Source organism: Protopterus annectens, chromosome 3.part1, assembly GCF_019279795.1.
Source record: "Protopterus annectens isolate FY-2018-M chromosome 3.part1, PAN1.0, whole genome shotgun sequence".
NCBI classification, from domain to species: Eukaryota; Metazoa; Chordata; order Ceratodontiformes; family Protopteridae; genus Protopterus; species Protopterus annectens.
This window is the reverse complement of record NC_056732.1, coordinates 1,834,953,392-1,834,968,561: the sequence shown is the minus strand read 5'-3', so window position 1 is coordinate 1,834,968,561 and position 15,170 is coordinate 1,834,953,392. Positions and strand designations below refer to the sequence as shown.

The following is a 15,170-nucleotide window of genomic DNA, read 5'->3' as shown; positions in this document are numbered from 1 at the left end:
AGAATGCAATAGGCAAAGTCAAGACAATTCATAAGCTTTCTGGAATAAAATAAAAATAGGCTGCTGGTTAAGTAATACATGCATCTTATTTATAATACAGGAGAATTAGCAAATGGATCATCCAAGCACTCTTTATCTGTCAGCAGAAACTTTGTTGCTATAATTAGCAGTGGGTGAAGAACCAGCTGCATATCCTTATGTATTCTTGAGCTACAGACATCTGACAGAGCAGCACACCCATAAAATACGATACACAGAAGGATGATTCAAAAAAAGGAAAATGAATGGAACTTGGTTTACTCTGCGTGCAGCACAAATTCAGGGAGTAAACTTGTCATTCCTAGCAACTAGCAATGTGAAGTCAAAGCTGAATGAGGCCACCCATCTCATTAAATATTTATATAAGTCCCTCTCTTCTTCCATATTCTCACAAATTTATGTCATGAATATTAATCAGACTGCCTGCATGCTGAGGGGATATATTTCACCGGAGGACAGGAAGTGAGTAACTGCAGAAAGTTGAGTTAGAGAGGTTTGTTTCTTGTGCAGACATACAGAAATAATTGGATTTGTGTGTCTGTTTATCATTCTTCTGGTTTGTATCTTTTGCAAGCAGTAGCTGCTTTACTTCCTGAATAGTGCACTGCATCATGAAATTGGAGGTAAGAACTGAGCTAATGAGAAAATCTGCTTTCTGTGACTGTTGGACTTTTGTTTATGAATGGTGCAGTTTCTGTTCTTGGGGCTTTACTTTTGAAGGGAGATGCAGAGGGAATTTTTGTAAAGTAAAGATCCATTCTGCTATGCATCTCATCCTGATTTGTAAAGGACAGCATACTCTCGATTCTGATTTCGCAGTTTGTGTTGGTGGGGACAGAGCCAAGCTGTGAAAGCTGAAGACAAAGTATGCAGAGTGCATTAAAAGCTTCACTGGAAATTGCTTTACTGTGAATAATTATTTGTTTCATTTAAAGCAGCACTGCATAGATTCACAAAAAGTAAAACCAAGATTGAACTGCATCCCCTATTGTATCAGAAAAGTTCTTGTTTGGTAATCTTTACACCTCCAATTGGTTATGTATTAATTGATGAATATATGCTTTTCTTGTGATAGAAAATCTGGCAAATAAATTACTTAATGGCATGCACCATATTCTGTATTGTTGAGACTGTCCAAAGTCAGCAACAAGTTGGGACACTTGAATAGGTTGTACTAGATTTTTGGTCAGCTTCCCCTGATACATTTACCTAAGAAACCTGCTGTTACACGTGTGCCTTACCATTAGGCTTATTAACACCTGAACAGTAGCGCTTTTTGAAGTTTGCTCACATATATTTGTAAATCATAGTTTTTGTTTTTTTTTTTAAATAAATTTCTAGCTTCTACCTTTACATAGACTATGGGAAGGGAGAAACTATGTTTTCTATGTAGCACACTTGATTAGTAAAGGCATCGTCTCGAGAGCAAAAGACGTTATAACTCCTTATACTTGTCACTTAATCTGGCCCATAATTGAGTATAACACCCTGTTTGACATGCACCTGCAGCAATTAGAGAGACCTCAAAGGTTTCTAACAAAGAAGATCAAGGGGCTCCAGAGTGTGCCTTACACAGATACCAAATAATGTCCCTGTCATTATATTCCATATCGTATAGATTTCTTAAAGGAGACTTATGCCTGGCCTACAGAGCAATCCAAGACTTAAACCTAATGAACTTGCTTCATATCTGTAAATCAAATGGGTCTAGGGCTAACCGTTCCAGGGACTGAAATATGGCTTGCGACTTAAATAAGACATCCTGGAGATACAGATTTATCTCCCAGTGACTGCCTCATCTTTGGAACAGGCTACCAATTTATGTGAAACAATGCACCTCTATGACACTGTTCAAGAGGAACCTGGATGAGCAGATGGAGCACCGTAATTTCTTACTGGGGATAGAGCCTAAAGTCCTCCTGGACATGGCCAATTATCACTAAATGCAATCTTGGGTATTGACCAGCATTTCCATGATATTACATTGGGATGAAACAGCTAGTCTTAAAATGACCTCTGGGTCGATAGCCTAGTAATCACCTATGATCCTATGACTTTATCAACTCATACAGTACATAATTTATATGAACATCTGGTATAACTGTGTAGTTAAAAGTCAGGCTTTTGATTGTTAAAATTAACAACACAGAGACTGAAGCTTCTGGATCAGATTAGTTGGTTACACCAAGATACTGCTAATGTGCTTAACATCTAGTGACTCATGTACAGTGCTGACATGTAACATGTAGTGAGTCATGTAACATCTAGTGAGTCATATACAGTGCTGAGATGTAACATCTAGTGAGTCATGTAACATCTAGTGAGTCATGTACAGTGCTGACATGTAACATCTAGTGAGTCATGTAACATCTAGTGAGTCATATACAGTGCTGAGATGTAACATCTAGTGAGTCATGTAACATCTAGTGAGTCATGTACAGTGCTGACATGTAACATCTAGTCATGTACAGTGCTGACATGTAACATCTAGTGACTCATGTACAGTGCTGACATGTAACATCTAGTGAGTCATGTACAGTGCTGATGTAACATCTAGTGAGTCATGTACAGTGCTGACATGTAACATCTAGTGAGTCATGTACAGTGCTGACATGTAACATCTAGTAAGTCATGTACACTGCTGACATGTAGCATCTAGTGAGTCATGTACAGTGCTGACATGTAGCATCTAGTGAGTCATGTACAGTGCTGACATGTAACATCTAGTGAGTCATGTACAGTGGTGACATGTAACATCTAGTAATTCATGTACAGTGCTGACATGTAACATCTAGTGAGTCATGTACAGTGCTGACATGTAACATATAGTGAGTCATGTACGGTGCTGACATGTAACATCTAGTGAGTCATGTACGGTGCTGACATGTGACATCTAGTGAGTCATGTACAGTGCTGACGTAACATTTAGTGAGACATGTACAGTGCTGACATATAACATCTAGTGAGTCATGTACAGTGCTGACATGTAACATCTAGTGAGTCATGTACAGTGCTGACATGTAACATCTAATGAGGCATGTACAGTGCTGACATGTAACATCTAGGGAGTCATGTGCAGTGCTGACATGTAACATCTAGTGAGTCATGTACAGTGCTGAAATGTAACATATAGTGAGACATGTACACTGCTGACATGTAACATCCAGTGTGTCATGTACAGTGCTGACATGTAACATCTAGTGAGTCATGTACAGTGCTGATATGTAACATCTAGTGACTCATGTATAGTGCTGACATGTAACATCTAGTGAGTCATGTACAGTGCTGACATGTAACATCTAGTGACTCGTACATTGCTGACATGTAACATCTAGTGAGTCATGTGCAATGCTGACATGTAACATCTAGTGAGTCATGTACAGTGCTGACATGTAACATCTAGTGAGTCATGTACAGTGCTGACATGTAACATCTAGTGAGTCATGTACAGTGCTGACATGTAACATCTAGTGAGTCATGGACAGTGCTGACATGTAACATCTAGTGAGTCATGCATGGTACTGACATGTAACATCTAGTGAGTCATGTACAGTGCTGGCATGTTTTGTAAGAAGGTAATAAAAGAAGTAAAAAGAAAATAAAGAATAAAACAAAAAGTGAAATACAACCAGTCATTCTGAAACATGGAAAACCAATAAAAATAACAGTCTGACCAAGCAGGACTAATTTACCTTAAAATTTATTGAGTGCTTTTAAATAAATAAAAAGACTTCATCAAAATGACAAAACACACAGGAAGTGAAACATTTATGTAATACACACCAAGCCATGTGATCAAATACCACCAATAAAGATTATTTCCCCTCTGTTGTGTCTGTCTTTCAAAATGTAATTGACAGAGAGATAATCATTGAACCCTGGTGGTTTATCAGCAGCTAATTCCTGTTGTCAGTATAGTTTGTATTTGAGTAAATGATTTTACCAGTCACCACCCTACATACCTCTCAACCTCTTAGAGTAAACCTGGACAAATCCAGAAATAATGGGAGACAAAGGCCCAAAAACAAAGACAGATTATATATATTGCTGTTGCTAGAAAATTGCTAGAATACCAGATTTTGTGTTAGCATGCATTTGCTGAACGATATAAAGCCTGAAACATAAATGTCTGTCATTATTTAGTGACTTCCGTCCCCAGTGGTTTGGAGAAAACTGCAAATTTTATGAGGAACAGACCAAAAATGTGAAGCAAAAATCTGGACATTTTGTGAAAATCTAGGCAGTTGAGAGGTATGTCCCTTATCCTGATGTAGAACCTTCTCTAACACAAAAATATAAACTTACTGAAATTCAGACAAACAGGACTGTGTCTTTTCTCAGTCTTCCCCACATAATAAATGAACATGAGGTAAATGTCACAATTTACAACTAGGGATGTAAGCACACAGGTGAGCTGCAGTGTGACATGAGTTTCTTTATACAGATATTTATTGTTTTTGGTTTTGCCATTGCATGGTAAGGACTGGGGTTGCAGTGGTGAACAGGAAGTATGGGAGAATATCCAATGGTGCACTTGTAGACTGTCTGAAGGCAGTGGACATGTGCGGAGCAGCAGAGCTGTATGTTTCCACCCTCTGGTTCTTGGCAGTTTGGTAGAGATACTGGGACATCCATTAGCTGATGCTTTAACACCTCATAAATGATTTAGCCTTCACAAGACTGGAACTTGAATGGTGTTTCTGCATAGTGAGGGATGGGGTGAATCCTGCAGTTATCAGGTAGAAAAACGTGCATTCATTTTGGGGACATTTGAAGAATGGATTCTGATGGATAGAGCAGTGTACAACTCCTGTAGACTGTCACTCTAAGGACGCCAGGCAGGAAGGAGTAACAGCACAGCGATTGTAGTGAATGAGTCTGCTATATTACAGAGAGTAGGCCTGTATAAAAATGAGTGCCAGTCACAGCATGGATCATGTCATCTGCACAGACTATGAACATGGAATCAGTATTGTGTGGTAGAGTATGGAGAAGGAGTGACTAGGGAAAAGCTGTGCATACTGAGCATGGACTCTGTGACTGAACACACAGTCATGGGTGAGTGAGGCTTCAGCTGACACAGGAAGTGACACAATAGGGGGAGGCTACAGCTCATGAAAACAGGATGTGAATGTGCTTGTGTTTTCATGACAGGAAATGAGGAGGTGCAGCTGCTGTATATTTGGGGCACACATAAAATGTTACATTATTACTGTGGGGATGTTATGCTGCTCCTGCTGCTGTATATTTCACTGATAAGGCCTGACCATCTTACATAAAGTACTTTACACAGTTTTGGGGCGCACATAGTGTTACATTGTTACTGGGTAAAGATTAAGTCAGGCCTCAGAAGTAAACTGTACATCTGCAGCACAGAGTACCTTACACAGTTCTGGGACACACATAGTGTTACATTGTTAGTGGAGATTGTTAAGTCAGGCCTCATCAGTGAACTGTACATCAGCAGCACAGAGTACCTTACATAGTTCTGGGACAAACATAGTGTTATATTGTTACTAGGTGAAGATTAAGTCAGGACTCATCAGTGAACTATACATCAGCAGCACAGAGTACCTTACACATTTCTGGGACACACATAGTGTTATATTGTTACTGGGGATTGTTAAGTCAGGCCTCATCGGTGAACTATACATCAGCAGTATAGAGTACTTTACACAGTTCTGGGACACACACAATGTTACATTGTTACTAGGTGAAGATTAAGTCAGGCCTCAGCAGTGAACTGTACACCAGCAGCACAGAGTACCTTACACATTTCTGGGACACACATAGTGTTACATTGTTACTGGGGATTGTTAAGTCGGGCCTCATCTGTGAACTGTACATCAGCAGCACAGAGTACTTTACACAGTTCTGGGACACACATAGTGTTATATTGTTACTAGGCGAAGATTAAGTCAGGCCTCAGCAGTGAACTGTACATCAGCAGCACAGAGTACCTTACACAGTTCTGGGACACACATAGTGTTACATTGTTACTGGGGATTGTTAAGTCAAGCCTCAGCAGTGAACTGTTCATCAGCAGCACAGAGTACCTCACACATTTCTAGGACACATAAAGTGTTACTTTATTACTGGGAATTGTTAAGTCAGGCCTCAGCAGTGAACTGTACATCAGCAGCACATAGTATCTTACACAGTTCTGGGACACACATAGTGTTACATTGTTACTGGGGATAGTTAAGTCAGGCCTCAGCAGTGAACTATACATCAGCAGCACAGAGTACTTTACACAGTTCTGGGATGCACATAGTGTTAAATTGTTACTGGGTGAAGATTAAGTCAGGCTTCAACAATGAACTGTACATCAGCAGCACAGAATACCTTACACAGTTTTGTGGCACACACAAAATGTTACATTGTTACTGTGGGAGATTATGTCATTACTGAAATGCTTACTGATGAGATGTGACTGCCTTACTTAGAATCCTTTACACAGTTTTTGGGCACACAAAACATGATGAAGTGTTACTCTAGGGAGGTTATGTGATGCTGTATATTTCACTGCTAAGGCCTGGCCTTCTTACTTAGACTACTTTACATAGTTTTGGGACATAGATACAATATTACACTATTTTGCGACATAGTTAAACAGTTACACTGTTACAGGGGCTGACCTTTTTTAGAGTACTTTACACATTTTTGGGACATAGGTTCATAGGTTGGTACTAGGCTATTGGCCCTAGGGGCTATGCAAGCCTAGCCATAACAATTCCCTGGATATTTCTTCCCACAGTATTTACTTTTCTGGATCCCTGTCTAGCAGGGCGACTGACATGATCCCCGAGGTGAATTTCCTTTCTCTCATCCAATCATCAAGGTTCCTTTTGAAGAGGGCGAATGAGGCGCTCTGCTTGACATGTATGGGCAGTCTATTCCAGAGTATGGGGAGTCTGTGGGTCAGGAACCTATCCCTCCAGCATGTTTTGTTCATTGTGATGACAAGGTTTAGATCCCTGGAGCGTGTGGCTCTGAGGGATTGGGATTTCTTTAAGTGGAGCATGTCCAACAGCTCAGGGTTTGACATGGCCTTGTATGTTAAGCAGAGATTGCCTCTGAGTAGATGATATACCACAAAATATAGCTGGAGTTTTTTTAGATGGTCAGCATATGGCATCTGCTTTAGGCCTGTGATTCTTTTAGTGAGGTATTTCTGTGGCCTTTCCAGCTGTTGCAGATGTCTTGTGAGGTACATACCAAATGGGGCATTATACTCTATAATGGGCTTAATGAGGGATGAGTACAGTGGGACAATGACCTCCTTTTTTCTGGATGAAAAGCCCTTAGTGATGAGGTGTGCCACATAGAAGCATTCCTTGACTGTTGTTGTGATGTGGTTATCGAAAGTGAGACCACTGTCCATCTGTGTCCCTAAGTCTCTCATCACACTTTCGATGTTTAGTGTCCTGCCACCTATGTGGTAATTCATGGGTACATTTTTTTTCCAAAGGGGATAACTATACATTTCTTGGCATTAAGCTTGAGCCCATGGCACTGGCACCAGGCATCTGTTTCTGTAAGGCCCTTTTGTAGAATATCCACATAATTTGGGGATTCAATAATGGCTCCCAGTTTGCAGTCATCTGAAAACTTTGTTAGCCAGAGTCCTTTAGTATTGGCCTGTACTTCAGAGAAGTAGATGCCAAACAAGAGTGGTCCCAGGACTGAACGCTGAGGTACTCCACTTGCCACTTGTCTGGAGCTGGATTTGGAGTCGGCGACTTTCACAGTCTGGGTTCTGTCAGTAAGCCAGTTGGCAACCCATCGAGTGACGTAGGGATTTATGCCCAGCTTAGTAAGTTTATCTATGATTCCAGAGTGGGGGATGGTGTTGAAGGCCGTGGCGAGGTCCAGATAGGCTGTGTGGACTGCCTTGCCCTCATCAGCAGCTCTGGAGACTGATTTGAAGAAGTCTATCAGATTCAGGAGACAAGATCGGCCCTTCACAAACCCAAACTGGGTGGGGTCCAGTGTTTGAAGGTTGCCAATGTCTTTGTTTATAAGTTCCATGATAATGCGTTCCATGCCCTTGCAGATCAGGCTTGTCAGACTGATGGGACGGTAGTTCCTGGGATCCAAGGCGAATCCCCCCTTGTGGAGTGGGATAACTGTAGCTGTGTGCCACTCAGTGGGCACGAAGTCTGAGGTGAGGCTATGATTAAACATGACACTTAGGTGGGGTGCCAGTTCATTTTGTAGTTCATGTAGTACACAGCCTGGGATGTCATCTGGTCCTATGGATGCTGTATTCTTAGCTTTGGAGAGTGCAGTTTCTACCTGTGTGGCTGTTATTACCGGAATTTGGCAATCTTTTGGTATTGAGATGGGCCCTTTAGGGAGTGAGAGGGGGGTGAAGGTGGCACTAAATCGATCTGCCAGGATATTGGCAATATCCTTGGGATCAGTATATTTAATGCCATTCTGTTGTAGCTCAGAGCAGATCTGAGCATTGCCATTTAGATTCTTGACATAACCATAGAATGCCTTGTGGTTGTCTTTGGAATCTTTGGCAATGTTATTTTCATAACTAGCTTTTGAGGATTTTATGAGGGATCTCAGCTTCTTACTGAGGCTGGTGAGGGAGTTTTTTGCATCCTGGGGTTTTCCTTTTTCTGCAACAGTTTCTTCCTTCTGTTGTATAGTTTGTTTATAGCAGGGGACCACCAGATTGGCTTTCTTTTTTTGGAGAAGAGCATCTTGGTTCTGTTTGGGGTGGCACGATTCATGTACGAGTGTATGTGGTCGTACAGTGCCTTAGTGTAGGATTCTGCAGTCAAACTTTCATATCCCATCTGCATGGGTGTCATGAAGTTTGCCACTTCTGACTTCAGTAGCATGAAGTTGGCTTTGGAGAAGTTTTTTAAGGAGGTTTCCTTTCTTGGGGTTGGGATGTGGATGTCAAGGGTGATTTGCTTATGGTCAGACCTGACCAATGAGGGGGTGACCACTGGTGTGGAGCATCTATCTCCCATGTTGGTAATTACCAGGTGTAGGATATTGGAGCCCCTGCTGGGACAATGGATTAGTTGATCCAGGGTGTTGGAATTTATGAATTCCAAGAACTGTTGGGAAAAGGAGTTGGTACCCGAGTAGTTTTCCCAGCTAATGGCATGGTTGTTGAAATCACCCAGTATTAGGGTGTTTGGTTGTAGCTTAATATTTTCCAGTATGTTTAGAAAGTTGTAGTGAGTGAGAATCTTGGGGCATGGTGGGGGATCTGTAGCAAGCTACAGTTTGGATTGCAGTCTTACATAGTGTTAGTTGCACCTGGAGAATTTCAGATGCATTGTGTTGGGCAACTAGCCTGGAGGTGTGAATATCCTTGGTGAATATGGACACTCCTCCACCTTTAGTGTTCCGGTCTTGGTTTTGTGGCTGAAAAGTGTGGTAAGAGTTGTAGCCTGGTATTGCAGGGGAGCTCTCTGGAGCCTTGAACCAGGTCTCAGTTACTGCACAGATATCGATGTTCTCCATTTTTAGGAGTGCCTCGAGAGAGTGCATTTTGAGGTTTAAACTTCTAGCATTGAATAGCATTACCTTCAGATTTTGCATGCTTGTATCTGTTACAGTGGTGGTTTTATCCTTTGAGCCTTGCCCAAAAAAGGCACTATGGGGTGGCAAGAGCTTTAGCCAGTAACCCGAATCCCAGGGGTGACAAGGTTCAGACCATCTCTGGCAAAGCATCATGGTTTGTTGATCATGTTTTCCCAGGCAGACAAATACTGGATCCCCTTTGAATGACATCAGAAGCTTAGCCAATTGTTGAGTTCAGTCATTTTGTCCTTATACTGTGGTATCATTCTGGGTGAAGGCAGGATGCTACTCAGGGCTAGGGTCATACCTGCCTGGGCCGCATGATCCAAGAGCTCTTCATGTCTCTTTTCATGTAGTCCAGGGAGGTACGTCTGAAGTAATTCACTCCAGCATGGACAATGACAGAGTCATATTTGTACTTGTTGTGGAGTGACTTGAGTGCATGCGTTATGTGGCAGATGCTGGCACCCGACAGGCAGCTGACTGTAATTTTCTCCTTGTTCAGCCTGGTGAGTGGGACATCAGTGTGCCTGACTATAGAGTCACCTATGACTAAAGTGTTGGGTACATTGTCTTGCCTTAGAGGCTGTTGCTGGGTGGCACACTGGTGTTGTGAGCTATGTGTCACTTTGGTTGTGACTGGTGTTTATTTGTATTTCAGCTTCGGAGGTCCTTGTTGCTTGGGCAGGTTAATGTTAAGGGCCTCCACATATGTGGGTTTAGTGTTGCTATGTCTGCGTGTTGATGGTGTATGTTTTGATGGGCTATGAGTTGCTAGAGGTGTAGTGCAGATGTTAACCTTCTCCTCTTGGCCGTCTAGCACAATCTTGGCCAGAGAGAGCTTTGTTTCCAGTTTGGCTATGTAAGTTCATCTCTCGCAGGTTGTAGTGTTGGGTGGTTGGAGGAGAGGATTGTCTGTGTACATGAATCACTTGCCGCATTGCCCCAGTATGCCCAGGTTCACCATGTGGACAGGAGAAATCATCAGAAGCTGACCCTTGGACATGCCTGTTTAGGTGCTTTTTTTGTAAAGTTTAAGAGCTGTTTTCCCTTACCTTTGCAAGGTACTTTGCAATTATAGGCTTTTTAGTGCCTACGATTAATTTCTCCTTATTGACAAGGAGAGTTGAGCGCTTGTATCAGTTTCAGGCTTCCTAGTGCTTTCCAGCAGGTTATAGAGCAAGTGCTAGTCACAGGGGTTCAGATTTTAGTGCTACTAATGAGAAACCAGCTAGTTCTAAGGGAAAATTTGAAGAGCAGACTTTCTGGCACCTGGAATAGTTTAACTCTAGCCTCACAGTGCTGCACGGTTTGAAAAATGTGCAAACAGACACGTTTTTAAGCCAGAAATTTGAATGGGATAGAAATTAGCCCAAAAAGGCTAATAAAATTACAATTTCAGAGCTGGAAACCACTCCTCTAGTGGTAGATAGGCATTACAATGCTCACCACTCCCACTGGTAAGCAGTAGGACTTCCCTCTACCACAGCAAGGTCTGGATAGCTCTGAGCACAGAAAATAAAGTCCTGAGACAAGCTAAGCCTGGGATATGGACTGGCTAGGAAAGGCGGGAAACGAGCAAACAAGATAGTATTTTTTTTTTGTTGAAACAGGTTAAACAATGCAATAATACAGTAAATAAATGCAGAAAAGGCTAACACATTTGAGTGTGTAGTCCTAAACAGTAAATGCAATTAAAACTCTACAAAATTAGCAATTTAAAACTTTTTAAATGAAGCAAGGCAAGTGCACAACTGAAAAACAATTTAAGAGGCAGTAATACAGCAGAATAAGTAGCTAGTCTGCATATACAGAAAAGTCTATGTATACAGAAAAGCAGCTAAAACACACAATTCAGATGCAGTGCAACCCAGATAACTTGAGTTGTAGCAATATTAAGGTAATTACAGTTATAATAAATGCTCTAAAATATACTCTATATTTCCAAAATGTTTGAGAAGCACAGACAGAACACAAATAGATTCAGGCAATTTTTTTTGAAAGGGAAAAAGGGGAAACAAAAGGCCTTCTCAGATGTTCTCTCTGTATTAGGTAGAATGAACTAATGACACTAGACTGGGAGGAGTGTCCCAGATCAGATTTACAGTAGGGGCGAGCAACTGCAAAGCCACCAAGTATAACAACAAGACACGAACAGGGAGGGAGAGTGGGGACCCATACTAAAGCTATTAGCCTACAGACAGTAAACACTACAGAAAGCCACAAAATGAAAGTTTTCAAACAGATAAAGGAGCAAAGAGACTCTACAGAATGATTTTAACTGCAAACAAATCAGTTAACCATGCAGATTAGTTAATAGCAATAAAATACACTAAAAACTATGCAGCAAGCAATAAAAAGTGCTATATATAAATTGCTAGAAACAATAATCAGTATAAATAATCCAATAAAACAGGATACTTATATATCTCAGCTCTTGAGTTGTAGTCAATGCCCCTCCTCCACTCTGCTCAGTGTGTATAGACAGAAATCCTCTCAAAGTTAGGGCTTAAATACCAGAAGATACAACCTTAGACAACTTTTTTTTTTTTTTAAAGGACAAGAGAACCAACCCCCACTAGCCAGCAGCCAATTAACACAATCTAGCCAAGGTAAAGAAAGGCTTCTGCTAATTCAAGATGGCCTGTTCATGTGCTTTGAAGAGTCACTGTAGAAACAAACAGGCCTCTGAACTAGGACAATACTAAAGCTATTAGCCTACAGACAGTAAACACTACAGAAACTTACAAAATGAATGTTTTTAAACAGATAAAGGAGCAAAGAGACTCTACAGAATGCTTTTAACTGCAAACAAATCAGTTACCCATGCAGATACTAAAGCTATTAGCCTACAGAGAGTAAACACTGCAGAAAGCCACAAAATGAACGTTTTTAAACAGATAAAGGAGCAAAGAGACTCTACAGAATGGTTTTAACTGCAAACAAATCAGTTACCCATGCAGATACTAAAGCTATTGGCCTACAGACAGTAAACACTGCAGAAAGCCACAAAATAAAAGTTTCTAAACAGATAAAGGAGCAAAGAGACTCTACACAATGCTTTTAACTGCAAACAAATCAGTTACCCGTGCAGATTAGTTAATAGAAATAAAATACACTAAAAACTATACAGCAGGCAATAAAAAGTGCTATATATAAATTGCTAGAAACAATAATCAGTATAAATAATCCAATAAAACAGGATACTTATATATCTCAGCTCTTGAGTTGTAGTCAATGCCCCTCCTCCACTCTGCTCAGTGTGTATAGACAGAAATCCTCTCAAAGTTAGGGCTTAAATACCAGAAGATACAACCTTAGACAACTTTTTTTTTTTTTTAAAGGACAAGAGAACCAACCCCCACTAGTCAGCAGCCAATTAACACAATCTAGCCAAGGTAAAGAAAGGCTTCTGCTAATTCAAGATGGCCTGTTCATGTGCTTTGAACAATCACTGTAGAAATAAACAGGCCTCTGAACTAGGGCAATACTAAAGCTATTAGCCTACAGACAGTAAACACTACAGAAAGCCACAAAATGAAAGTTTTCTAACAGATAAAGGAGCAAAGAGACTCTACAGAATGATTTTAACTGCAAACAAATCATTTACCCATGCAGATAATAAAGGTATTAGCCTACCAACAGTAAACACCACAGAAAGCCACAAAATGAAATTTTTTAAACAGATAAAGGAGCAAAGAGACTCTACAGAATGATTTTAACTGCAAACAAATCAGTTACCCATGCAGATTAGTTAATAGCAATACAATACACTAAAAACTATTCAGCAGGCAATAAAAAGTGCTATATATAAATTGCTAGAAAAAGTAACGAGTATAAATAATCCAAAAAAACAGGATACTTATATATCTCAGCTCTGTGTTGTAGTCAGCAACCCTCCTCCACTCTGCTCAGTGTGAATAGACAGAAATCCTCTCAAAGTTAGGGCTTAAATACCAGAAGATACAACCTTAGACAACTTTTTTTTTTTAAAAGGACAAGAGAACCAACCCCCACTAGCCAGCAGCCAATTAACACAGTCTAGCCAAAGTAAAGAAAGGCTTCTGCTAATTCAAGATGGCATGTTCATGTGCTTTGAACAATCACTGGAGAAACAAACAGGCCTCTGAACTAGGACAATACTAAAGCTATTAGCCTATAGACAGTAATCACTACAGAAACTCACAAAATAAAAGTTTTTTTATATCTCAGCTCTGAGTTGTAGTCAACGCCCCTCCTCCACTCTGCTCAGTGTGTATAGATACAATGGTATACTGCTACAGGGGCTGACTATCTTTAGAGTACTTTACACAGTTGTGGGACATAGTTAACCAATTACACTGTTACAGGGGCTGATCTTCTTTACACAGTTTTGGGACATAGATACAATGTTACACTGTTACAGGGTAATGACCATCTTTAGAGTACTTTACATAGTTTTGTGACATAGATGCAATGTTGCACTATTACAGGGGGCAGACCATCTTTAGAGTACTTTACACAGTTTTGGGGCATAGATACAATGTTACACTGTTACAGGGGGCTGACCATCTTTAGAGTACTTTACATAGTTGTGATACATTGTTACACTGTTACAGTGGGCTGACCATCTTTAGAGTACTTTACATAGTTTTGGGACATAGATACAATGTTACACTGTTACATGGGCTGACCTTTTTTAGAGTACTTTACACAATTGTGGGACATAGATACAATGTTGACATATTACAGGGGGCTGACGATCTTTAGAGTGCTTTACACAGTTTTGGGACATAAATACAATGTTACACTGTTGCAGGGGGTGACCTTTAGAGTACTTTACTCAGTATGAGGACATAGTGTCACTAATACTGCGGCTAAATTATGTTGTCAGTTTATAGCTCAGTGGTCTGTCTTTTCTGCTTTACATAGGGTACTTTGCACATGTTTGTGGTCACACCTCAATTATGGATTTATGTCACTGGGGGAAGACAGTGGGAGCTTGCAAAGAAGATGTTTGGATGGTAGCGAATGCCATCAAGTCCAGATTTCAGAACAGTGACACACATCAGCTATTATGAAAATTTGTTGAAGTAACACAGTCTAAAATACAGAATGGGTAAGGATTTCTGTAAAAATCTAAGGCATTAATACACAGGCTAAAATGCAGTGTGGGTTGTGGGTTTTTGCAGTCACCAGTGGTAATGACTTAAACAAGTTAAAGGTGTGTATACATAGCAAATTATTACAGAAAATTCTAAGCACTGTTGGAGACCTAAAAATGGAAGTATAGAGTTATTTAAGGCATCTGGGCTAGCCACATACTTATATACATGCTTAGCCACATAGGAAGGTAATACAGAAAGGAAGCTTCTTGTAGGAACCTGGAGAAGTGACTTATTCAGTCTAAAGTTGAGTGTACATATCAGGGTATTATAAAAACCTGGGGCAGTAATACATTCCTACTAAAGGGCGGTACAGATAGGGAGTTATTTTAAAAATGCAGGATGGTGACACAACAAGCATGCACTTGTACTGAAGAGGAATACGATAGGGAGATTTCTGCATAAATATTGGTGAACGACATTCAAACTAAA

General features: G+C 40.5%; 1 protein-coding gene across 1 annotated transcript in view; it reads left to right on the top strand.

The window, feature by feature from the left end:
* The first annotated feature begins 524 nt into the window (after window positions 1-524).
* Window positions 525-15,170, top strand: part of LOC122797899 (zinc finger protein 81-like) — a 275,414-nt gene continuing 260,768 nt past the window's right edge. Inside the window, exon 1 of the mRNA XM_044066417.1 lies at window positions 525-662. Coding sequence (XP_043922352.1) covers window positions 651-662 — 12 coding nt within the window. The 5' untranslated portion in view covers window positions 525-650. The remainder of the gene's footprint in view (window positions 663-15,170) is intronic.